The sequence below is a fragment of the Oncorhynchus clarkii genome, chromosome 1 (assembly GCF_045791955.1).
Source record: "Oncorhynchus clarkii lewisi isolate Uvic-CL-2024 chromosome 1, UVic_Ocla_1.0, whole genome shotgun sequence".
Lineage (NCBI taxonomy): Eukaryota > Metazoa > Chordata > Actinopteri > Salmoniformes > Salmonidae > Oncorhynchus > Oncorhynchus clarkii.
The window spans coordinates 32,986,648-33,011,093 of record NC_092147.1 but is presented as its reverse complement, the minus strand read 5'-3'; the positions used below and the strand labels follow the sequence as shown (position 1 = coordinate 33,011,093).

At 44.4% G+C, this 24,446-nt stretch overlaps 1 protein-coding gene across 1 annotated transcript in view; it reads right to left on the bottom strand.

Moving 5' to 3' along the window:
* Window positions 1-1,412: 1,412 nt before the first annotated feature.
* The window catches only part of LOC139381101 (phosphatidylinositol phosphatase PTPRQ-like), a 57,013-nt gene continuing 33,979 nt past the window's right edge, over window positions 1,413-24,446 (bottom strand). The window contains 32 exon segments of the mRNA XM_071124772.1: window positions 1,413-2,063; window positions 2,154-2,277; window positions 2,427-2,708; window positions 3,643-3,768; window positions 3,868-4,002; window positions 4,137-4,213; window positions 4,294-4,384; window positions 4,473-4,554; window positions 4,785-4,811; window positions 5,357-5,401; window positions 5,792-5,920; window positions 7,301-7,400; window positions 9,059-9,132; window positions 9,242-9,560; window positions 9,684-9,842; window positions 10,004-10,073; window positions 10,293-10,534; window positions 10,653-10,839; window positions 10,922-11,040; window positions 12,394-12,556; window positions 12,666-12,883; window positions 12,962-13,243; window positions 13,373-13,514; window positions 13,637-13,788; window positions 13,913-14,188; window positions 14,277-14,627; window positions 17,629-17,801; window positions 17,887-17,995; window positions 18,211-18,492; window positions 18,602-18,709; window positions 19,458-19,637; window positions 19,727-19,888. Of these exon segments, the coding sequence (XP_070980873.1) occupies window positions 2,026-2,063; window positions 2,154-2,277; window positions 2,427-2,708; window positions 3,643-3,768; window positions 3,868-4,002; window positions 4,137-4,213; window positions 4,294-4,384; window positions 4,473-4,554; window positions 4,785-4,811; window positions 5,357-5,401; window positions 5,792-5,920; window positions 7,301-7,400; window positions 9,059-9,132; window positions 9,242-9,560; window positions 9,684-9,842; window positions 10,004-10,073; window positions 10,293-10,534; window positions 10,653-10,839; window positions 10,922-11,040; window positions 12,394-12,556; window positions 12,666-12,883; window positions 12,962-13,243; window positions 13,373-13,514; window positions 13,637-13,788; window positions 13,913-14,188; window positions 14,277-14,627; window positions 17,629-17,801; window positions 17,887-17,995; window positions 18,211-18,492; window positions 18,602-18,709; window positions 19,458-19,637; window positions 19,727-19,888 (5,024 nt within the window). The 3' untranslated portion in view covers window positions 1,413-2,025.

Genomic DNA, 24,446 nt, shown 5'->3' with positions numbered 1-24,446 from the left:
AGTCATGTTCTAACGTTCTATCTAATTTGTACTTTTGAATATTCAATCTCACTTTCTGAATCCCTAAAGGGTTAACTATTACCCATTCTCACATGATTAACCTGTTCTCCACTGGAATGCATGTAGGAATGTATATACACACACAGTACACACACATGCACACACAGAGCATTACACCACAGAATTACTTAAGTATGTTTATTTATCAGAATATTGAATATGTTTCATTATTATTATAATAGTGTTGTTACATCTCTTCTTTCCCTTTCCCTCTCTCTGAGGGCTGTGACACGTGGTGACCCACTGAGGCTGATCTTCTTCGTGTTGCACCATATTATTAGAGTATATCGGAATACTGAACATGTGCACAGTATATAGGTGGTATATATATATATATATATATATATATGTAAAAGGAATGGACGGACTGCCGATGTGTGTATTTATGTATTTGTACAGAGAGGTGGAAATCTATTTGTTTTTCAGATTATGGGGGCAACAGCACCCCACTGTTACCACAAGAGACACACACACAGATGACACATTATCATAATTAGAGCTCTGTGTAAAGGGCTATACTGTAGCTGTGATCACACTAGCGTTAGCATTAACTAGATGGTTTAGTGGAAAACAAGCAGGAGTCATAGTAGACATTTTAGCATGTTCTAAAGCCCTAACATATCACCGTAACACTGAGTCTGGCTTGCCTGTCCTGCATCCATCTTGGAGATGTCTTACACTGTTGAAGAGAGCGCCTGTGCACCGTCACATTAAGTATTTACTAAGATATCATGTTTATAACAATTACAGTGTTTACTAATGGAATATTTCTAAAGATTTATGTTTGAAGAGAATTACATAATAAAGTAGTTTGTACTCTGCCTTGAGTCCTGGGTCCTGTCTTATCTGTTTGTGTGTGTGAAAGGTTTGCCTGCCGACAGTACTTAGCACCTCTGAACAGTGTTGGCAGTCAATCTCTTTTGTGTTCACACAGCAAAGACTTTGGAAGTCGTCAGCCACTCAGCCTTGTTACAATACTCCAAACCAGAAGGGGGCAGTAGCGTTGTTTGGCAATGCATATCCATGCGTATTGCTTATGGTCACGATTCTATTTTGTAGAAAGCCCCTATATTTTTCATTTTTTTGTTGGCTCCCCCACATGGAGGTTTGTGTTTCTGATTGGCTCCAAGTCAAGCTGTTGGCCACTGACAAGCATTGCGTAGGTTCGTCGCTACCGGGTCGGCACGCAACAGGTACCGCTTTTATTCTAGCAAGAGAAGGAACAGCCTCCCACTGTGATAAGTACCTACAGTATCAGCAGTCAGTAAGATTCTCAGTGTATTTCATGCTTCACTCTTTTGGGGTGTCATTTTTATACACTAAACAGCTCACCGAGACAGACAGACAGTAGGTGAGTAGTGGAGTTGATTTTACTTCTGGTCCAAAACACAGATGTGGAACAAAATACATCAAATACACAAGAACACCCCACAAATATATTATACCTCAAACCCCCCCAATTACAATGACAAACATAGCAACACGTGATAAACGTAGTAACACAGCGAAGGAAACATATGAACACCGTGACAACACTATTTGGCCGAAAAACCTAATATACAAAAACATGATACAAGAATCCAATGAAATACACAGTGGAATGACTATTGCAAGATACCTGTAAACCTCCATGTGTGATATATATCCCTCTTTTCTGCCTGTGAACTTTTACAAAAGATGCAGGACTCCACGAGGACTGTAATTGTGTGATGATTCAGGCCAGGTAAACAACTAAGTTTCTGTTGTGTTGTTTTGACCCTCCTGCCAGAAAAGGGCAACTTGTGTTCCCAAAGAAGCTAGAGGAAACATTACTCTGGACTACACAACTCTCTCTCCCTCCTCTTTCTCGATCTCTGGTGGAGCAATCCATCTGACAAACAGTCAGTGTGTCCAGGATTTGGCCCCATGACCCAGGGATAGATGTGTGTTCATCAGGTGTGAAGTTGACTGATAAGTTCTCAGCCTTTACATCGTAGTCTCCTCCCATTCCAGCTCGACATCACCTGCAAGAGCACAAAAAAGTAGATATGTGAAATGTGCGTTTATGACGTATGTGTATGCTAGTGTGTGTTCTTGTATATGTGTGTGCTCACCCTCCATAGCTTCCAGTGAGTCCATCTTCTCCAGAGCAGAGTAGTTGATGAACCAGATGGACTGGCTGTTTCCTTTACTGTTCAGCAGATCCAGAGTACTCTGGTGTAGGAACATATACTGGGCCTGGGGATATGCGTGAACAGACTCTCTAAGATTCTGTCTGGCAGGTTTGAATGCACCAGGAAAACTAGATCATACTATGAAGTATCATATCCATATCACATTAAGAATATTATATTATGATACATGTTGTATAAATGCATATTTCTCACCAGGTTCTGCACCATACACATCCTCTCACTGCGTAGTTCAGCCACCAGACCGTAGATGTCCACAAAGTCGTGATCACTGACGTGTTGGATCAGGTGATCCAGCGTTATAAACACTCCTGTCCTGCCCACGCCAGCACTGCAGTGCACCACTATAGTAGTGTTCTCATGCCTGTTGGCTCTGACGGCTCGAACAAACTGTATGAGTGTGGTGCTGGAATCTGGTACACCATGCTCTGGCCAGGAGGTGTAGTTGAAGTGGTGAACCACCATGTAGTCCCCATGCTAGGGGGAGAAAGGGAGACAGACAGAGAGGGTGGGGAGAGAAGGAGTGACAGAGGGAGAGAGAGCGAGGGAGTTAGAGAATGAGAGAGAGAATAATGATTTTATTGTCAAGAGGATAACTCTGAACTTGTTTACTCTGGGGTACTCAAATATACACTGATTGTACAAAACATTAGGAACACCTGCTCTTTCCATGACAGATTGACCGGGTGAATCCAGGTGAAAGCTATGATCCCTTAATGATGTAACTTGTTAAATCCATTTCAATCAGTGCAGTTGAAGGGGAGGAGACAACTGAAAGTAGGATTTTTAAGCTTTGAGACAATTGAGACATGGATTGTGTATGTGTGCTGTTCAGAGGCTGTATCGGCAAGACAAAATATTGAATTGCCAGGTGCACCGTTTGATTGTGTCAAGAACTGTAGTGCTGCTAGATTTCACACTCAATAGTTTCCTGAGTGTATCAACCAACAATGGTCCACAACCCAAAGAACATCCAGCCAACTTGACACAACTGTGGGAAGCATTGGAGTCAACATGGGCCAGCGTCCCTCTGGAACGCTTTTGACACCTTGTAGAGTCCATGTCCCGATGAGTATTCAGACCCCTTGACTTTTTCCAAATTTTGTTACATTACAGCCTTATTCTAAAATGGATAAACTTGTTTTTTTCCCCTCATCAATCTACACACAATACCCCATAATGACAAAGCCAAAACAGTTGAAATTTTTGCTAATTTATAAAGAAAATATATATCTTATTTAAATTCTAAAAATCTCTTTGCTTTGTCATTATGGGGTATTGTGTGTAGATTGATGAGGAAAATATACAATTTAATCCATTTTAGAATAAGGCTGTAACTTAACAAAAGGTGAAAAAGTAAAGAGGCCTGAATACTTTCCGAATGCACTGTATATGTGTGTGTGTGTGTTACCCGCTCCACTTTGAGAGCTCTGACGGTCCAGTCAGGATAAACGTCCTCTGTCAGCTTGGTGATGATGATATCCCCAAACACTGTCACCGGCTTATTGTCCTCTGGCCAGTACTGGTGACACCGGATCTAAACACACCCACACACAGCACACACACACAAAATTGGTGACCGGATCTAAACAGACATACGAACCTGACACTACTAAAACCTTGGTCCGGTCCTTACCCTTCCTTTCTCATAGCACTGTGTGAGCATAGCGATGGTTCGTGTGCGAGTCTCCCAGATCATCCTCCAAAAGTCAGCCACAGTGCCGGGGAGAGGACCCTGGGTCGCTATGAACTCACTAGGACACAGGTAACCCTAAGCGGGAGAGGAAGAATGTTATAGTCAGAACAGAGTAGGTCACAGGTCTCCAGTTTTGTAACACAAACGTTGGGGTGTTTAGAAATGTGAGCTTCTCTGAAAGCATGAGTGTTCTCTTCTCTGTGTCTCACTGAGATGAAGCTAGCGTTAATGTAGTCAGATCCAGGCATGCCAGGTTCAGACAAGAGCTTCACACGGTTGTTGTTGTCTGTAGAGGAGAGAATGTGTTAGGTTGTGTGTGTGTGTTACGCTCACTGTGTGTGTGTGTGTGTGTGTGTGTACACATACAGGGTTTGATGTTAGTGAAGCGGTTCTTGGATCTGTTCCAGGGAAGGTCAGCGTCTGAAGTAGCCAGATCCTGCAGTAGTTTGGGCAACTCCTAGAGAAGACAGGGTTAACGCTGTCAATCCACGTACACACACACACACACAGGTTTTCACATGGGGTCAGAGGTTAGAGTTACATACTGCAAACTCTTCCTGGAACTTGGTGTTCTCGTTGGCACACAGATCCTCTACATGCTGCAGGAAAGACTTCTTATTGACGGGCCTGAGAGACAGAGATAATCAGAATCACGTTTTTTGTCCTACAAGAGCAAAATCTTGGCACAGCTCACACATGAATGCATAAACCATATATGAATATCAAAAATCAAACAAACAGGAGGTGGGGATAAGAGAAATCCTTCACAGGGCAGCAATCCAAATCCAACTATTATTGCCCAACAAACTCACATAATGTACACATAGAACAACATACACACTCATTAGGTGACTTACTTGAGAGACTTTCTGTAGCTGAGAAGTCTGAAACAGATTTGACAGAACAATATGAGTCACACCAGTACACTATGAGTGCTTTACTTTCCAGTCACACCAGTACACTGTGAGTGCTTTACTTTCCAGTCACACCAGTACACTGTGAGTACAGCAGACTTTATTTTCCACTCACACAGTACACTGTGAGTACAGCAGACTTTATTTTCCACTCACACAGTACACTGTGAGTACAGCAGACTTTATTTTCCACTCACACCAGTACACTGTGAGTACAGCAGACTTTATTTTCCACTCACACCAGTACACTGTGAGTACAGCAGACTTTATTTTCCACTCACACCAGTACACTGTGAGTACAGCTGACTTTACATTCCATTACTGTACAGTTACAGACAGACTGGCAGACTGAACAGCACTTCAGTAGACTAAAGCCATGAGACAACAATACACACTTCCAACTGTAGCAATGCAACACAGCAACACACACACACATGGAGTGCTATATAACAAGGACTACACACACTGAGTGCTACACACTTGAAGGGCTACACACACTGCCCACTACAACTTACTGGATGACAAATATCTCCTTCCGTCTAAAGAAGAAGGAGGAATACCTGGAGAGAGAGTTTGAGAGAGGAGTTGGAGCAAAGCTGGATGATTAGTTGATCATTTGAATCAGCTGTGTAGTGCTGGGGCAAAACCCAAAACGGGCACCAAAACGGGCACCGAGTTTGTAAAACCCTGGGTTAGAGTGAGAGTGGAGAGCACAGACAGCCTTTGTGTGATTGTGTGTGTGTTTATGTGTGTACTGTAGTGTGCGTGCGTGTGTATGTGCGTGTGTGTTAGCAGCAGCCATGCACATTCTGTAGGCATGCAGGTAGAGTAGTAGAGGCAGAGTGAGCATAATGTTACAGTGGGTAAACCTTTGTGAAGTTGTGTGCGAATGAGAGAGAGGGAGTGTGTATGTGTGAGAAAAAGACATACACAGGCATACACACACTGACCGGTGTAGTTTCTCTTCCTTCAGCTCCAGGTCAGCCACAGCAATCAGTTGATCCAGTTTAAACTTGGTCTCTATAATCTCTGCCTCCCGGGGAGAGTAGGTCCCGCCCTCCTTCTGCCGCTGACGGATCCTGTCATTGGATGAGGAACATGTCAATCACTCTGACACAACTGACTATGGCTGGCTGGGTTTAAACTAGAAAACTTGAGGTTCTAGATTTCAAAACTATAATTAATACTTTTAAAATAAATTGGATTCTGAAGTATGTTAAGAACCAGAACAGTATTTAGAATGTCTTCCCTAAGTATTTATTTGACTCTGTTGGTGGTTTAAAATGTTTGCTTTGATGTCATTTTGATGTTGATAAAATCCCAGTAAAGTTGGCCAAATTCCATAAGCAGGCAATTTTAGCTTGGATGTTAGTGTATAAACACAATTTTTCCCCTCACAGATACTTTCCATGGAACAACAAAGATAAACAATTTAAAAATAAGTCTATTTTTTTCATAACTGGTTTGAGAATAAAATGATTTTGGTTGGTCAGTTACTGAATGAGGATGGATATCTACTCTCATTTGGGGAATTTCTTGATACGTTTAAAATTCCAATAACACTGAAAGAATATGCAATTGTTTTTGATTTCAATTCCAATGGGGGTTGTATCTCTTTTAAATTCCTCTGTGGTTGATGTAAGTAACATAGATTTACATGAAAATATATTAATTGGCAATATTAACATCAAAGATAAATGTAGTAATAAACAGATTAGGAATATTGTTTGTGACACTACAATTCCCTCAGCAAGACAATTTTGGTCAAATATCTATGGTGATATACAATGGGGGAAAGCATGGAAAATTGCTAACAAATATTGTATCAGTAACAAGGTAAAGGGAGTTTCATTTAAAATGTTACATAGAATCTATCCTGTGAAACATGTTTTGGAAAGATTCAAGCTGAATATTGAATATAACTGATTTCTGTGGAATGGAGAAGGAGACCATTTTGCATTTGTTTTTTGCCTGTATTTATCGTAGAATGTTTTGGATTGACATACAGAATTTTGTTACAAAAAAAAAATAGGACTGGTTGTACTATTTAATGGTTTTAATATAATGATTTATTTCAGAAATTCTGACATAGATAAAGATGTAGTATATTTAATTCAACTGCTAATAATACTAGGTAAATTTCATATTCACAAATGCAAATGGTCTAATTCAAAACCTAACTTTATTCACTTTATAAATGAATTTAAACAATATGGCACTACTTTAACTAAAATTAAAAACAAAAAGGCAATTAAAACTTGTATTATTAATGAATATGATTTGTTTGTTTAGGATTCCTGGCAATGTAAATCGTTTGTATGTATGCTTGTTTGTATGTGACTATTTCTCTTTTGTTTGTTGATATTTGTTAATAATAATTAAAAATATATATATATATATATAGAAAAATAAAATAAAAAACTACAAAACTAGAGGCATCAGCTGTAACCAGTTTTTACCTGACAGAGGCGTAGATGATGAGGATGAGCAGCAGGGCCAGGAAGAAGGAGAGGAGAACTCCCAGAATGATCTGTTCATCTCTGGTCAACAACCCATCCACTGACAGACAGGAGGGGTTGAGGGAACGATAAAAAAAAGAAGCCTTTCGTGAACTAACACTTGCACTTACATCGACGGGCTGCAATGGATCGGGTCGAGAGCTTCAAGTTCTTCCGTGTCCAAATCACTATGGACTTAAAATGGTCCACTCAACCAAGCACAGTCGTAAAGATGGTGCCTGAAGAGCTTCTATTCCTAAACCACAAGACATAGCTAACAGAATGGCTACACGGACTATGTGAGTTGACCCTTGCATTTTGTTTTTATTTTTGCACTGTGTATATGCATACTCACAGGACTCTACACACTCACGCACACTGACACTCCAACACACGCATATCATGCACACACATTTATACTAACGCTACCTTACACACACGTCCACACACTCACATACAATCATAATTTACTCTGCTTGAGCTCCTGTTCCTCTTCTAGCATATTAGCTCAAAAGTATCGTGGAGCTCCTGCACCTAAATATAAACAAACAGTACCGGCACCCAAAATGAGAACAGGTGTTGTACCGAAAATCTCCCCCATGCCAGAATTCTCCCCCCTCTTCGCGTTCTTCATTGCTGCGACTTGCTTGCTAGTTAAGATTTCTGCTCTTCACTCCGTTGTCAGTTTAGCCTACATTTCACTGACATAGTAGAAGAAAACATTTTCGTCTGCAGTTTTCGGTTTGGCTATATGTTTCAAGTGTATGTGGCGGTTCTAGCTTGTATGGCGCCCTGGACAAACCCCTCTTCCACGCCTGCACCCGGGGGCGGCAAGATGCAGCCCTGGGAGGCTGGCCATGTCGCCCGTACCTAAATCCCCTACTGATTTTGTATTAGTCTATAAATAAATCTCTTTGACAAAATTCGTCATCTCTCCCATGTCTTATTCGATTAGTATGTTTCAAAGTGTAATGATAATAATTCAGCCATAGTTGTTGTGAAATCTTTGACATTTGACTCCCTCCTGTATGTTTAATTTAACATACAAACATTAATTATTCATTTCGGTTGCCTATCCTGAAGTGAAGTTTGTTCTATAGAAAGTATTTGACTCTGATGTGTGTCACAGAAAGTATTTGATCTAGACACAAAATTAAGGAAATTAGAAAGGGGGGAATTCTGGCAGGGGGGAGATTTTCTGCATGACACTGGAACCTATTTCAGTCAAAGTCAAGCACTCACTATACATATCTACCTCCATGAGTCCAGTATCTCTGCACATTGAAAATAATATTATATTGAAACTGGCCCTGTATTTAGATTCTAATTTTCACATGTTCTTATTTTTTTTTCTTGTGTGTTTTTGTTCTACCTTATGATACTTTTAGTATTGCATTACTATTGATGCCTGCATTGTTGGTTTTGGAGCAAGAAATGCGTTTCATGTACTTGTGCATGTGACATTAACTTGAAACTTACTAGCTCTGAGTTTGTAGATAGCTACTTTATTTAGGGAAAATGTACTTACTATGACTGAGAGATGTGGTTGACCCGCCTAGTAATCTTAAGATGAATGCACTAACAGTAAGTTGCTCTGGATAAGAGCCTCTGCTAAATGACTCAAATGTAAAAAATTCAAATGAAGGAGTGAGAGTGGTGTTGTTTAATCAGTTTGCATCAGAGAGGAAAGATGTTTGTGGAGAGAAGAGGAGTGCTTACCTGCTGTTCTGATATGCTCAGAGTAGTCGGAGTCTGTGTACTGGCCCCGGATGTTGGTGGCTCGGAACTTAAACCTGCCACACAGACAAAGACATGCACTGTATTAAACTTTGTACGTATGTGTGTGTGTTTATATCTATGTGCACGTGTATGTGTTTACATGTTTGTGTTGTGTATACTCACACATAGACAGTGTTTGGTTTGAGGGGTCCGTTACAGAGTGTGTTACTGTACTCTTCAGTCAGACAGTTGTCCTTCTCTCCGATGACATAGTGATCATCCTGGTGGTCTATGCGCTCCCCCCCTGAGTCTCTATGTCCCAGAACCCTGTCCCTCACAATACTGTGTCTAATGCGTGAGAAAGTGAGTCTGCTGGTTTGTGTGTCCCTGCTCATACGGTCCCTCACGCAGAGTGGGTTGGGGAAGCCATTGTCTGTTAGGTAGGGGGCGGGACGAGAGAGAAATGCTGTCTTCCAGTTGGTCAGGTTCATGCTGTCCATCACTGAGACAGAGAGACAGACAGATGTCAGACTAGACCTATAGCAGTGGCTCCTACATACTTTAGTTCAGGATATATTTTCTGTGTGATAGATGTGTGTTTATGTGTGTGTGTGTGATGTCGTACCCCCAGATTCGGACATGATGACCTGGATGCTGCTGATTGGTCCGTTGTCATTGCTGTAGAAACAGGCTGGCATGCGAACAATGATGCTTCTGGAGGTTACCATGGCAACTCCTCCTCGGTCCAACATCACCTGGGGTCTCTGGGTGGGCTTGGCAGGAGCTACCCACACACACATTTCTGTATCATGAAGTGTTCGTAGTGCACACACATATATTCACAATATGACACCCCCTACAACTAAGTTTCTAAGGATGTTGGGGTTATAAAGGGGTTATGTAGGGATTATGAATGGGTTATGTAGTGTTTATGTAGCACTGTACCTTTGATCCCTGTAGTGATCTGAACCTCTGAGCTGGGGGGGCTTAAACCTGCTCCGTTTACCGCTGCAATCTGTGTGTGAGAGAGAGAGTTAGTCGGAGTGTTTCAAATGGTCAGAATAATTTTTCAGAAAGCACAATTGTTATGCGACACTGTGTGTGTTCCTCACCCGTATATTATAGTTGTGAACCATGTGCTTGTGTAGTTGTGCCTGTGTGTGTGTTCCTCACCTGTATATTATAGTTGTGAACCATGTGTTTGTGTAGTTGTGCCTGTGTGTGAGATCCTCACCCGTATACTATAGTTGTAGCCTCCCTTCAGCCCGTCGATGACTGCGGTCAGGGTGCGGTTCTCGTTTTGGACTACGGTGAGGCGGTCGATGGTCATCTCTAGCTGGCCTTGGCGGTAGACCAGCACCGTATAGGAACTGATGTTCCCATTAGGCTCCTCCGGGGGGGCAAAGGTCACAAACACACGGGTCACTTCCTCTGGAATTACCTGGAGGGTCACGTTCTTAGGGGGATCCCTGGGCTCTGGAGGGAGCAGGGGAGAGGGATGGAGGGAGGATGAGGAGGAGAGAGAGAGTGCTTAACTACCTTCTAGCAGTTGAATAAAGTAGCTACTGTATTACTGTATGTGTGGGTTCCTCACCCTCCTCCATTGTTCTGATGACAGTGGGCTCAGTGGCCTGTCCGTCCCGCCGTGCGTTCTCCAGTCGTCCAGTGAAGGCGGTCACGGTCACAGAGTAGCGAGTGAACGCAGTCAGGTTTGACACAACTACGGTCCTCAGCTCCTCTGGGCCGCGTACTATAGACTGGTTTAACCCCTCGCTATCCAGCTGAACAACAACACAACATACAGATGCAAGAAACTCCTTTTTTCTCATTATTCTTTGAGTGTGTGTGTGCATGTGTACTCACAGAGATTACGTCTATGAGGTAGGAAGTGGGGCCGGTAATCACATCTGGGAGTTGCCATTCGATACGGAGGCCATTGGAGGACATGGTCATTGAGAGGTTGCTGGGAGGGGCATCAGGGTCTGAGGGGAGAGACAGGTATGAATATACGCATACTGCCTGGGTGTGTAGGTACTTGTATTTCCAGTCACATCCAGAATTATTGCTACCCTTGATAAAGATGATTTAAAAAATACTGTATAAGCTATATTGTATGCTAATTTTAAAAAATATATACACAGTACCAGTCAAACGTTTGAACACAACTACTCATTCAAGGGTTTTTCTTTATTTGTACTATTTTCTACATTGTAGAATAAATTTAGGCAGCGGGTAGCCTAGTGGTTAGAGCGTTGGGCCAGTAACCAAAAGGTTGCTAGATCGAATCCCTGAGCTGACAAGGAAAACATCTGTTGTTCTGCCCCTGAACAAGGCAGTTAATCCACTATTCCTAGGCCATCATTGTAAATAAGAATTTGTTCTCAACTGACTCCTGAGGGGGAAAGGTTTTGTTGTGCCCTCTTCACGACTGTTTTGGTATGTTTGGACCATGATAGTGTCACGCCCTGACCATAGAGAGCTGTTTATTCTCTATGTTGGTTGGGGTGTGATAGTGACTAGGGTGGGTCATCTAGGTTATTAATGGTTTATGTTGGCCTGGTATGGTTCCCAATCAGAGATAGCTGTTTATCGTTGTCTCTGATTGGGGATCATATTTAGGAAGCCATTTCCTCATTGTGCTTTGTGGGATCTAGTCTACAGATGTCTGTGTGCACACCAGTAGCGGCATGTTTCATTTTTGCTTGTTTATTTTGTTTTGGTTCGTTTCTATGAATTACAATTATGTGGAACTCTACGCACGCTGCGCCTTGGTTCAATCATTTCGACAAGAGTGACAGATATTTTGTTGGTGATGTGGACACCAAGGAACTTGAAACTCTAGAACCGCTCCACTACTGATTATGTTTTGCTTTTCGTGTATTGTTGTGTATAATGATGTGTTTTAATGTGTAGTTTAATGTGTTTATTGTATTTTGATGTGTATTGTGGTGCTATACAGGGCTCAACTGGTCTCAACATTTAATAATTTTTTGTATCGTCATTAGCACAATATTCATTATCCTAATTCTAGCTCCAAGACTCCGGCAAAAAAACAACAATGTAGATTGTGCTGATTTATTGGCTCATTGAACCAGGTCGCGCACTGTAGTCTAAAACAATTATGTCATTTCTGAATTATGTAATCTTTATGCACATTCACCATTGTATTAGTATAAAATAATAGATTTGTCTCATTTTTTGGAACATACAATATAGCTCGGTATTTGTATTATTTATTTTAAACAGTCTTTTTTGCTCATATTTGTCAAGGGTTCCAATCCTTTTGGATGTGACTGTATGTGTATGTGTGTGCGTGGGTGGGTGTGTGTACTTACTCCCAGCCAATGTGTGTGTGTATCTCCAGGGTGTGTGTTCTCCTGGCCCAGCATTAGTAAGGGCTGTGATTCTGAAGCGGTAGAGACGGTACTTGACCAGAGACTGGAGAGTGATGCTCCTATTGCCCTCCCCACCATCAGAACCATTCACTGACACCAACACCTGACCAGGAAGATCATGAACATGAATATGATGTTGAGTTCAATGTTAGGAAATGTATTCTGCAGATATACATGTAGAAAGATGACGACAGATGTCCAGGTAAACGTACCTCCTGATCCACGCAGCCTGGAGCCAGTGAAGGGCTCGGCTCTGGGAGGGGTGTGGTTTCAGAAAGGGGTGTGTTGGACAGGCAGTCAGGTGACAGCAGCTGCACAGTGATGCGGTACTCAGTGAGCATGCCCAGAGCAGAGAGGGGAGCAGCCCATTGGAGCATCACGCTGGTGGACGTGGCCTCTGACACACTCAGGAATCGAGGGACACCAGGAACTGCAGGAGGATATAAGAGTGGGTTGAGTGGGTACAGTTCATCTGGTCTCCTGGTGTAGTGTACATGTGTGTGTGTACCTGACTCGGGGTGTGTGTAGGCAGTACAGTTGACCTGGTCTCCTGGGCCAGCAGAGTTGACAGCTGTTACGGTGAGTGTGAATTCTGCGTCCGGTGCCAGCCCGCTGACCGTATACTGGTTTGTGTCAGCCTGGTGTATGTATGACTGTGAGTCTGAGTGTCTGTCCACCTGGACCTGGTAGTACAGGATGAGTCCATTGGGGTTGGCTGGAGGCTCCCAGTGTAGAAACACAGAGTCCCAGCCCAAACCAGAGCAGGACAGGTTACCCACAACTTCAGACACTGGAGCCAGGAGACACAGGGGTTATGCAAAATGATTAATAGCCAATTCCACACGCATATGGCACTTGATTTCTAGTTCCACAACCATACATACCCACACACACATACCACCTACACCCACATACATACCGGACTCATTGGTTGTGAAGGACACAGGAGTGCTATACTGGTCTCCATGACCCACTCTGGTGTAGCTAAGCACACTGATCTCATAGGAGCTGTGAGGCCTGAACCCACTCAGCTGTCCTTCTGTCCACGGACCTGTAGAGTTCTGAGAGTGAGAGAGAGAAGAATTTGGAAATCTTCTAGTTAGAACATAGCAAAGTTGCAGCACTCCAGTTTAAAAATGTTAATGTTTCTTTGTGAGTGTTTGTGTTTGTGTGTGTGCAGTACCTGATATCTGATTGTGTTTGTGTTAATCTCCCAGATCCTGAAGCCGTAGTTTGTGACCACACCATTGGGTTCCAGAGAGGGTTCCCAGGTCAGCCACACAGAAAAGGCTGTGTGGTTATACAGAGACAGGTTCCGGGGAGGAGACATCGGACCTGGTGGAACACAATGTTAGAGTACATTACTGGCCTTCGTCTGTATGCAGCAGCAGTTGGAGCGGTTATGGTAGGGTAGAGGTTAGAGGTTAGTAGGGGTTAAAGGTGAGAGGTTAAAGATGACCTGCTTCATCTGTGTGCAGCATCAGTAGTAGCGGGGGTCCGGAGCCCTTGCGGGTGGCTGCGGTGATGGAGAGGTTGTAGGCTGTGTAGGGCAGGAGCTGTGTGAGTGTGAGGATGGTGTTGGGGGTGTGTGTGGTGTTGGAGCCGCCAGGGCCGAACATGGTGAGGGAATACTCTGTTATCTCTCCATTGGCCTCCAGGGGGCGCTGCCACACCACAGACACAGAGGAGGACGACAGGTTCCTACAGGACACCAGCACTGGAGCTGAACTGGGAACTGGAGGGAGAGAGTGGGTTAATATTATGTATGTGTATGCACATGTGTGCATTTGTGTGTGTGTGTGTGTGTGTGTCTGTAGACTCACTATCATCATCAGTCCTCACGTGCAGCAGGCTGGTGTGGTTGTGGGCCGGGCCGGCGCTGGTTGCCGGGGTAACGGTGAAGACGTAGGGATAGTACTTCCTGAGTTTGGTAAACAGGAAGACGTTATCGTTGGTTGTCTTGGTGATGGTATTGTTGACAGCGGGGGGTCCGGGGGGGTTGGTGTTAGGGTAAGAGGGGTTCAGAGGTTTAGGGGGTTGGGGGTGTCCTGCTTCCTGCAGGGTGAGCAAGTAGAAGGGGCGTCCATTGGGTTCCATAGGGGGGTCCCAGCTTACTATGATGGCTGTAGAACTGAAGATCTGAGCACTGAGATTGTGGACCGGATCACTGGGCACTGTGGAGAGAGAGGAGGAATTAGTATCACTGACTGAACTAGATAATTCTTCAGACTCAGTCCTAGCACTAGAAGAACACTACAGGTTATTTATGCTGTATATACACATAATAGTACATCTACACCCAAACCAGCAACATCAACCAATCAAACACTGGCACCACCCCAGGGAGAGAAACACACCAACAAACATAAAACAGCACTTTGTCATCATCATCATTAACAACATCGTCATCATTAACATCATCATCACCCCATGAGTCATATGGAGAGAATAACCTCAGTGTGGAATAAAACAAGAACACTTTGACCAGAGATACTTCAAATCGAGAAACAAAAAAACAGAGACATTTTGAATAGCAGATACTCATCCTGGCCACACCCACTTCCGGTGTCCATCCTCTAAGTTCCGGTCACTGAGTCTGACCATATGGGGAGAGCAAACTGAGCATGTGCACCAGGGGAAACAGGGATGGAAAGAAGGAGAGACGCAGAGATGGAAGATATAAGGAGGGAGGGGAGACCTCAGTGAAGGCAGATTGAGAGGCTGGTGAAGTGGATGGATGGGTGGAGGAGAGAGGGCGGTGTGTGGGTGTCTGAGCCCAGGGCAGTGAGCCCTGCTGGGCTTGGCAGGGCAGGAGAGGCAGGGTGAGCTGGAGGTCCCGTGGCTGGAGCACAGAGGCAGAGACACACAGTCAGTATTAGAGATATCTTCAGACCGAAACAAGAGGCAGTCACTATTATACGTCAGATGGAGGCAGCAGTCTGCCTACACAATTTTTCCCAAAATCACATAAAAACAAAGAGATCATCGTCAAATAGGAACAATAACTACATTTCTTTTGAATAACACAAAAGCTACTATTTTTATCTACATAATTTATTTGACAGGAACATTGCTACTTCTTGTGATCATCCAGATACTGCCATTTGAAAATGATTCATCTGCATCTTAAGCTACAGTCTAAATTACTAACACTAATACGATAATGACCTACTCACAAAACTACATGATGAAACATCTCTACTGGATGTATGTTGATAGCATTGTGACATTGTTGATAGCCAATGTGTTTACAAAAGAACTGGATGCCTGTATCATTGCTCTGTTGGGAATATAAGACATTATCAGATATCCAACAGGTCAAAGAATAAGCTTCCACAGGGTTCAGTAAAAGGAGATACAAACTGGTTGTCTGAGGTACGGAGGCCTCGGAGGGACAAAAAGGGCCAGTTTGTCAGACTGACAGACTTACCTCCTTTTACCAGCCAGCTGAAAGTTACACTTCAATCGCAGAATTTTTACGTGATTTTAGCAAGTTCAACAAGAGGTTGGAAAAAACAGTGCAGACTCTCTCTCTGTGTGTGTGTGTGTGTGTGTGTGTGTGTGTGTGTGTGTGTGTGTGTGTGTGTGTGAAACTGACCGCCATCTGGGGTGAGTAGGTCTAAAGGATCAGTACGGACCCCTCCGTCCCCCTGCATGGTGCTGGAGGTCAGCCAGAGGCTGTAGTTCTGTCCTCCTCTCAGGCCAGACAGACAGTAGGACAGGTCCTCCCCCAGAGAGACAGGGTCCAGCTCTGACACTGGGATACGCTGATGGAGAGGAGAGAGAGAAACGATGCCTTTACATTAGAAAATAACTCACTTTTACACACGAGCATACAGTGTGTGTGTGTGTTACTCACCTGCTTTATAACAGTGTTATTGTCTGTGTAGTATAGAGTGTAATGCTGTATAACTCACCTGCTCTGTGACAGTGGTATTGTCTGAGTAGTACAGAGTATAGTGAAGGAGGATTCCATTTGGCTGAGTGGGGGGTTGCCAGAGGACGGTCACTGAAGAAAAGGTCAGGTTCACCAACGACACATTCTGGGGTGGGTCAAATGGCACTGGAAGAGAATTGCAGGATGAATTGGTGCAAGTTGCATGTCACTTGTGTTTACTAAAAATGAACTGGAGGCATGTTCAGTTGGGACTACAAGATTTTCTCAAAGGGTTGTGTGTGTGAGTGTGAGTGCATGCGTGCTTGCCATACGTAGATGTGTGTGTGTACCTGCGTCAATAATACTGAAGCTGATGTATATGAGGACTCCCCCGTCCCCCAGGCGCGTCCAGCTGGAGACAGACGCGTTGAAGCGACTTTCTGAGTCAACGCTGATCACCACCGCTGTACCTGTTACATTCTGCCACACCTCAGATGACTCATTCCTACAGGAGAGAGAAGGAAGGAGGAAGAAGAAGAAGAAGAGGCCATGTTGGAGGCCATGTTGGAGCTGTGTTGGAGCTGGCCATGTTGCAGCTGTAGTTCATGCTTCAATCAGAATGACTCATCCCTCAACATCTCCTTTTTCAACATCACATCAGCAGTAGGTTTCAAACTTACGATCAATATTGAAATCAAACTCACCAGACTCTGACTATGTAGTAGAGGATCTCAGAGTTGGCCTCTTTCGGCGGTTTCCATGACAATTCTACCTCGTAGTCTGACAACTTCCTGGCTAACAGGAACTGAGGGGGAGTGTCTGGGTCTGAAACACACTTCCTATTATTTAAGACCAACCAGGTCCCTAGGGGAAATGGACTGGAAGGAGGAGAGAACGTTAGCTAAACGCTCCTTGATCATTGGAAATAGCGCCTGCATGCTGGCTCATCTGTAAGCACAGCCCTGTGAAGTAAAGCTGGTTGGTTAGAAGTGATGGTGTTGATGTTGTTAAATAACACTGTGGTAGCCCCTGACCTCTGACTTGTATTGTCAGAGGATCAGGAAGACTTGAGACAGAGAGGAAGTGAGAAGAGGTGATGATGAACATTCTGTGGTCCAGGGTCTCTGGTCTTGTTAACGCCATAGTCCACTACGCGGCCACCTGAAACACAATGACCCTAACCATGGCCTCCCTCTACCTCCCCCCTCTTACCCCAGATCCCTCACTCCATTGGGGTGATGTATAGTGGTTTACTGCGGTGGTTCTGGGGTGTGTTTGTGTGTTAGAGAGGCTCTCACCATCCTCCAGTGTGGTGATGTTGAGTGGGTCACTGCTGTGGTTTCCAGGGCCCATTCGTGTGTGTCCCTTCACCACCAGAGTGTATTGCGCAAACTTCCTTAGGTGAGTGATCTGGACGTGGCTAATGGGTGTGGTCAGGTTGAGGAAGTGGGAAGAGTTTCGCAGCTCAAGGCTGTAAATCAAATCAAAACAAACGTAATTTAAATAGCCTTTTCATCATGAGACAGTACAAATCCAGAATCCATGCAGAAATGTACCTGTAGTGCGTGATAACTCCATTGGGCACTAGGGGGGGTTCCCAGGTCACATTCACCTCATTGGGACTGACGGACTCATAGGACAGGCCGTAGGGAGGACTTCCCGGTACTAGAGGGTACACACACACTTCAACATGTGGCGTTAGTGTGTGCATGTGCCTAGTTTGTGTGTGTGTGTGAAATAAAAGGTCAAATAAGGGGTGCTTATATTTGTCCTGTTTCACTGCATGTACAAATGGGTAACCACTCGGAGAGTGGTGTGTGTGTGTGTGTTTGTATGTACTGTATGTGTGTGTATGTTTGTGTGTGTGTTTGTAGACTCACCGTCCTCCCCAGACAGCATAGTGAGTGTGTCTGAGGTGTGGTTCCCGTGTCCAAGGCGTGTGTATGCTCTGACAGACACATTATAGTAGGAGAACGGCATCAGCCCTGTCAAAGTCACTCTGGGGACAGAGCTGTTCAACACTGCCACATATGATTGGTTCTTGTACAGGACCTCATACTGTTGGATCACTCCATTGGCTCTCTCCGGGGGTGACCAAGAGAGGGTGGTGGTGGAAGGAGAGGTGTCTACCACTGTTAATCCTATGGGTGGGGAGTCAGGTTCTGAGAGGGAGAGAGAGATAGGGATAACATTGGACTCTCTATCATGAAACCCACATAATGAGAGAGGTGGGGGTGTGTGTATATATGTGTGTGTGTGTGTGCCAGGTACCATCCTCGGGTGTGACAGCGAAGATATCGTCTCGGTCAGACAGAGAGCTCTCTCCTACAGCAGTAGATGCAGCCACTCGCAGCTTATAACCGGTATACTTCTCCAGCCCTGAAACACACAGCAAGCAGCTTATAACCTGTATACTTCTCCAGCCCTGAAACACACAGCAAGCAGCTTATAACCTGTATACTTCTCCATCCCTGAAACACACAGCAAGCAGTTTATAATCTGTATACTTCTCCAGCCCTGAAACACACAGCAAGCAGCTTATAACCTGTATACTTCCCCAGCCCTGAAACACACAGCAAGCAGCTTATAACCTGTATACTTCCCCAGCCCTGAAACACACAGCAAGCAGTTTATACCCTGTATACCTCCCCAGGCCTGAAACACACAGCAAGCAGTTTATAACCTGTATACTTCCCCAGCCCTGAAACACACAGCAAGCAGCTTATAACCTGTATACTTCACCAGCCCTGAAACACACAGCAAGCAGTTTATAACCTGTATACTTCTCCAGCCCTGAAACACACAGCAAGCAGCCTATAACCTGTATACTTCCCCAGCCCTGAAACACACAGCAAGCAGCTTATAACCTGTATACTTCTCCAGCCCTGAAACACACAGCAAGTAGCCTATAACCTGTATACTTCTCCAGCCCTGAAACACACAGCAAGCAGCTTATAACCTGTATACTTCCCCAGCCCTGAAACACACAGCAAGCAGTTTATAACCTGTATACTTCTCCAGCCCTGAAACACACAGCAAGCAACTTAACACCAATACATCTTCACAGGCTTGAACCAGGCCTGTACCATGTGTGTATATGTGTACATACAGCATGTGTGTGAGTTACCTGTGAGCAGTATGCTGGTGTTGTTTGTAACTCTCTGCAGGGCCTGGTTGCTGTGCAGGTTGAGTCCGTAAACGGTGTAATGTGTGATTCGTCCGTTGGGGTAGAGGGGCGGAGTCCAGCTGACCAGGATGGAAGTGGAGCTAACGTTCTGATAGGACACAGCCACCACTGAGCTAGGAACTATGACAACAACAACACACAACAATAAGAACAATAATAAACAACAATGACATATTAAAAAACAATGTATATACAGTATCTATGTGTACCCTGCTCGCGGGTCTTCTCAGAGACGTGTGAGGCAGGACCCTCTCCAATAGCGGTAGCAGCGGTAACGGTGAAGGTGTATTCAGTGAAGGGACTAAGACCAGAGACAAGGTAAGACAGCTCCTCAGACTTCATGTCTATCACCTCCTCTCTCACATACAGTCCTGGAACACACACACAGTATAGAGGACAGACTGTAGTGCATGGTAACACACTCTACTCATCAACTCTATAGTCTTCAATCAAGTTTCTAGTTGTAATGTCACATGCACAGGTACAGTGAAATGCATTTCTTGCTCTAAACCCAACAATGCAGGAATCAATAGTAATGTAATACTAAAAGTATCATAAGGTAGAACAAAGAAAATACGAGAAATAAAAATAAGAGAAAACAAGTAAGTAAGCAAGCATACAAAAAGTTACAAAAAATGGCAGCAATTTTACAGGCGCCCAACCAATTGTGCTATTATGTGGGGGTTTTTTCACGTTATTTGTAAATTATTTTGTACATAATGTTTCTGCAACCGTATCTTACGGCAAAAAAGAGCTTCTGGAAATCAGGACAGAGATCACTGACCTCAGATTAGACAAAGATTTTTTCCACAACAAAGACGACGCACAAGACATTCTCCAAACACCCCACAGGGCCGACATCCCCGTTATTTGCAAGAGGAAGCGACGCAGGTACAGAGGACAAAGAGCCGGATGCCTGGTCAGGTCCCGGAGAAGGCGAGTGGGAAAGCTGCCGTTACCGTCAATACTTCTCGCCAACATGCAATCATTGGACAATAAATTAGACGAGGTACGATCACGAATATCCTACCAACGGGACATCAAAAACTGTAATTTCCTATGTTTCACGGAATCGTGGCTGAATGACGACATGGATAATAGAACAGCACACAGTAAGATGGGGGGGGGGGGGGGGGGTCTGTGCATATTTGTAAACAACAGCTGGTGCACGAAGTCTAAGGAAGTCTCTAGATTTTGCTCGCCTGAAGTAGAGTATATTGTGATAAATTGCAGTCCACACCACCTGGCTAGAGAGTTTTCAGCTATACTTTTCATGGCTGTTTATTTACCACCACAGACAGATGCTGGCACTAAGACCGCACTCAGTCAGCTGTATAAGGAAATAAGCAAAGAGGAAACCACTCACCCAGAGGTGGTGCTCCTAGTGGCCGGAGACATTAATGCAGGGAAACTTAAATCAGTTCTAACAAATTTCTATCAACGTGTTAAATGTGCAACCAGAGGGAAAATAATTCTAGATCACCTGTACTCCACTCACAGAGACGCGTAAAAAGCTCTCCCTCGCCTTCCATTTGGTAAATCTGACCACAACTTATCCTCCTGATTCCTGCTTACAAACTAAAATTAAAGCAGGAAGCACCAGTGACTCGGTCTATTAAAAAAGTGGTCAGATGAAGCAGATGCTAAACTACAGGACTGTTTTGCTATCACAGACTTGAACATGTTCCGGGATTCTTCCGATGGCATTGAGGAGTACACCACATCAGTCACTGGCTTCATCAATAAGTGCATCGAGGACGATGTCCCCACAGTGACCGTATGTACATACCCCAACCAGAAGCAATGGATTACAGGCAACATTCGCACTGAGCTAAAGGGTAGAGCTGCCGCTTTCAAGGTGCGGGACTCTAACCCGGAAGCTTACAAGAAATCCTGCTATGCCCTGCGACAAACCATCAAACAGGCAAAGCGTCAATACAGAGCTAAGATTGAATCATACTACACCGGCTTTGATGCTTGTCTTATGTAGCAGGGCTTGCAAACTATTGCAGACTACAAAGGGAAGCACATCCGCGAGCTGCCCAGTGACACGAGCCTACCAGACAAGCTAAATCACTTCTATGCTCGCTTCGAGGCAAGCAACACTGAGACAGCATCAGCTATTCCGTAGCCGACGTGAGTAGGACCTTTAAACAGGTCAACATACTCAAGGCTGCGAGGCCAGACGGATAACCAGGACGTGTGCTCCGGGCATGTGCTGACCAACTGGCAGGTGTCTTCACTGACATTTTCAACATGTCCCTGATTGAGTCTGTAATACCAACATGTTTCAAGCAGACCACCATAGTCCCTGTGCCCAAGAACACAAAGACAACCTGCCTAAATTACTACAGACCGGTAGCACTCACGTCCGTAGCCATGAAGTGCTTTGAAAGGTTGGTAATGGCTCACATTAACACCATTAACCCAGAAACCCTAGACCCACTCCAATTTGCATACCGCTCAAACAGATCTATAGATGATGCAATCTCTATTGCACTCCACACTGCCCTTTCACACCTGGACAAAAGGAACACTTATGTGAGAATGCTATTCATTGACTACAGCTCAGCGTTTAACAGCGTTGTGGGTGAACAGGGAGTACAGGAGGGGACTGAGCACTAACTGAGCACAAAGCTTATCACTAAGCTAAGGATCCTGGGACTAAACACCTCCCTCTGCAACTGGATCCTGGACTTCCTGACGGGCCGCCCCCAGGTGGTGAGGGTAGATAGCAACACATCTGCCACGATGATTCTCAAAACTGGAGCTCCCCAGGGATACGTGCTCAGTCCCCTCTTGTACTCCCTGTTCACCACAACTGCATGGCCAGGCACAACTCCAACACCATCATTAAGTTTGCAGACGACACAGCAGTGGTAGACCTGATCACCGACAACGACGAGACAGCCTATAGGGAGGAGGTCAGAGACCTGGCCGGGTGGTGCCAGAATAACAACCTATCCCTCAGCGTAACCAAGACTAAGGAGATGATTGTGGACTACAGGAAAAAGAGGGCCGAGCACGCCCCCATTCTCATCGACGGGGCTGTAGTGGAGCAGGTTGAAATCTTCAAGTTCCTCGGTGTCCACATCAACAACAAATTAGAATGGTCCAAACACACCAAGACAGTCGTGAAGAGGGCACGACAAAGCCTATTCCACCTCAGGAAACAAAAACAAAAAATGGCATGAGTGCTGAGATCCTCAAAAGGTTCTACAGCTGCAACATCGAGAGCATCACTGCCTGGTACAGCAATTGCTCGGCCTCTGACCGCAAGGTACTACAGAGGGTAGTGCGTAAGGCCCAGTACTTCACTGGGGCTAAGCTGCCTGCCATCCAGGACCTCTACGCCAGGCAGTGTCAGAGGAAGGCCCTATAAATAGTCAAAGACCCCAGCCACCTCAGTCAAAGACTGTTTTCTCTACTACCGCATGACAAGCGGTACCGGAGTGCCAAGTCTAGGACAAAAGGCTTCTCAACAGATTTGACCCCCAAGCCATAAGACTCCTGAACAGGTAATCAAATGGCTACCTGGACTATTTGCATTGTGTGACCCCCCAACCCCTCTTTTATGCTGTTGCTACTCTCTGTTCATCATATATGCATAGTCACTTTAACTATACAGTGCCTTGCGAAAGTATTCGGCCCCCTTGAACTTTGCGACCTTTTGCCACATTTCAGGCTTCAAACATAAAGATATAAAACTGTATTTTTTTGTGAAGAATCAACAACAAGTGGGACACAATCATGAAGTGGAACGACATTTATTGGATATTTCAAACTTTTTTAACACATCAAAAACTGAAAAATTGGGCGTGCAAAATTATTCAGCCCCCTTAAGTTAATACTTTGTAGTGCCACCTTTTGCTGCGATTACAGCTGTAAGTCGCTTGGGGTATGTCTCTATCAGTTTTGCACATCGAGAGACTGAAATTTTTTCCCATTCCTCCTTGCAAAACAGCTCGAGCTCAGTGAGGTTGGATGAAGAGCATTTGTGAACAGCAGTTTTCAGTTCTTTCCACAGATTCTCGATTGGATTCAGGTCTGGACTTTGACTTGGCCATTCTAACACCTGGATATGTTTATTTTTGAACCATTCCATTGTAGATTTTGCTTTATGTTTTGGATCATTGTCTTGTTGGAAGACAAATCTCCGTCCCAGTCTCAGGTCTTTTGCAGACTCCATCAGGTTTTCTTCCAGAATGGTCCTGTATTTGGCTCCATCCATCTTCCCATCAATTTTAACCATCTTCCCTGTCCCTGCTGAAGAAAAGCAGGCCCAAACCATGATGCTGCCACCACCATGTTTGACAGTGGGGATGATGTGTTCAGCTGTGTTGCTTTTACGCCAAACATAACGTTTTACATTGTTGCCAAAAAGTTCAATTTTGGTTTCATCTGACCAGAGCACCTTCTTCCACATGTTTGGTGTGTCTCCCGGGTGGCTTGTGGCAAACTTTAAACGACACTTTTTATGGATATCTTTAAGAAATGGCTTTCTTCTTGCCACTCTTCCATAAAGGCCAGATTTGTGCAATATACGACTGATTGTTGTCCTATGGACAGAGTCTCCCACCTCAGCTGTAGATCTCTGCAGTTCATCCAGAGTGATCATGGGCCTCTTGGCTGCATCTCTGATCAGTCTTCTCCTTGTATGAGCTGAAAGTTTAGAGGGACGGCCAGGTCTTGGTAGATTTGCAGTGGTCTGATACTCCTTCCATTTCAATATTATCGCTTGCACAGTGCTCCTTGGGATGTGTAAAGCTTGGGAAATCTTTTTGTATCCAAATCCGGCTTTAAACTTCTTCACAACAGTATCTCGGACCTGCCTGGTGTGTTCCTTGTTCTTCATGATGCTCTCTGCGCTTTTAACGGATCTCTGAGACTATCACAGTGCAGGTGCATTTATACGGAGACTTGATTACA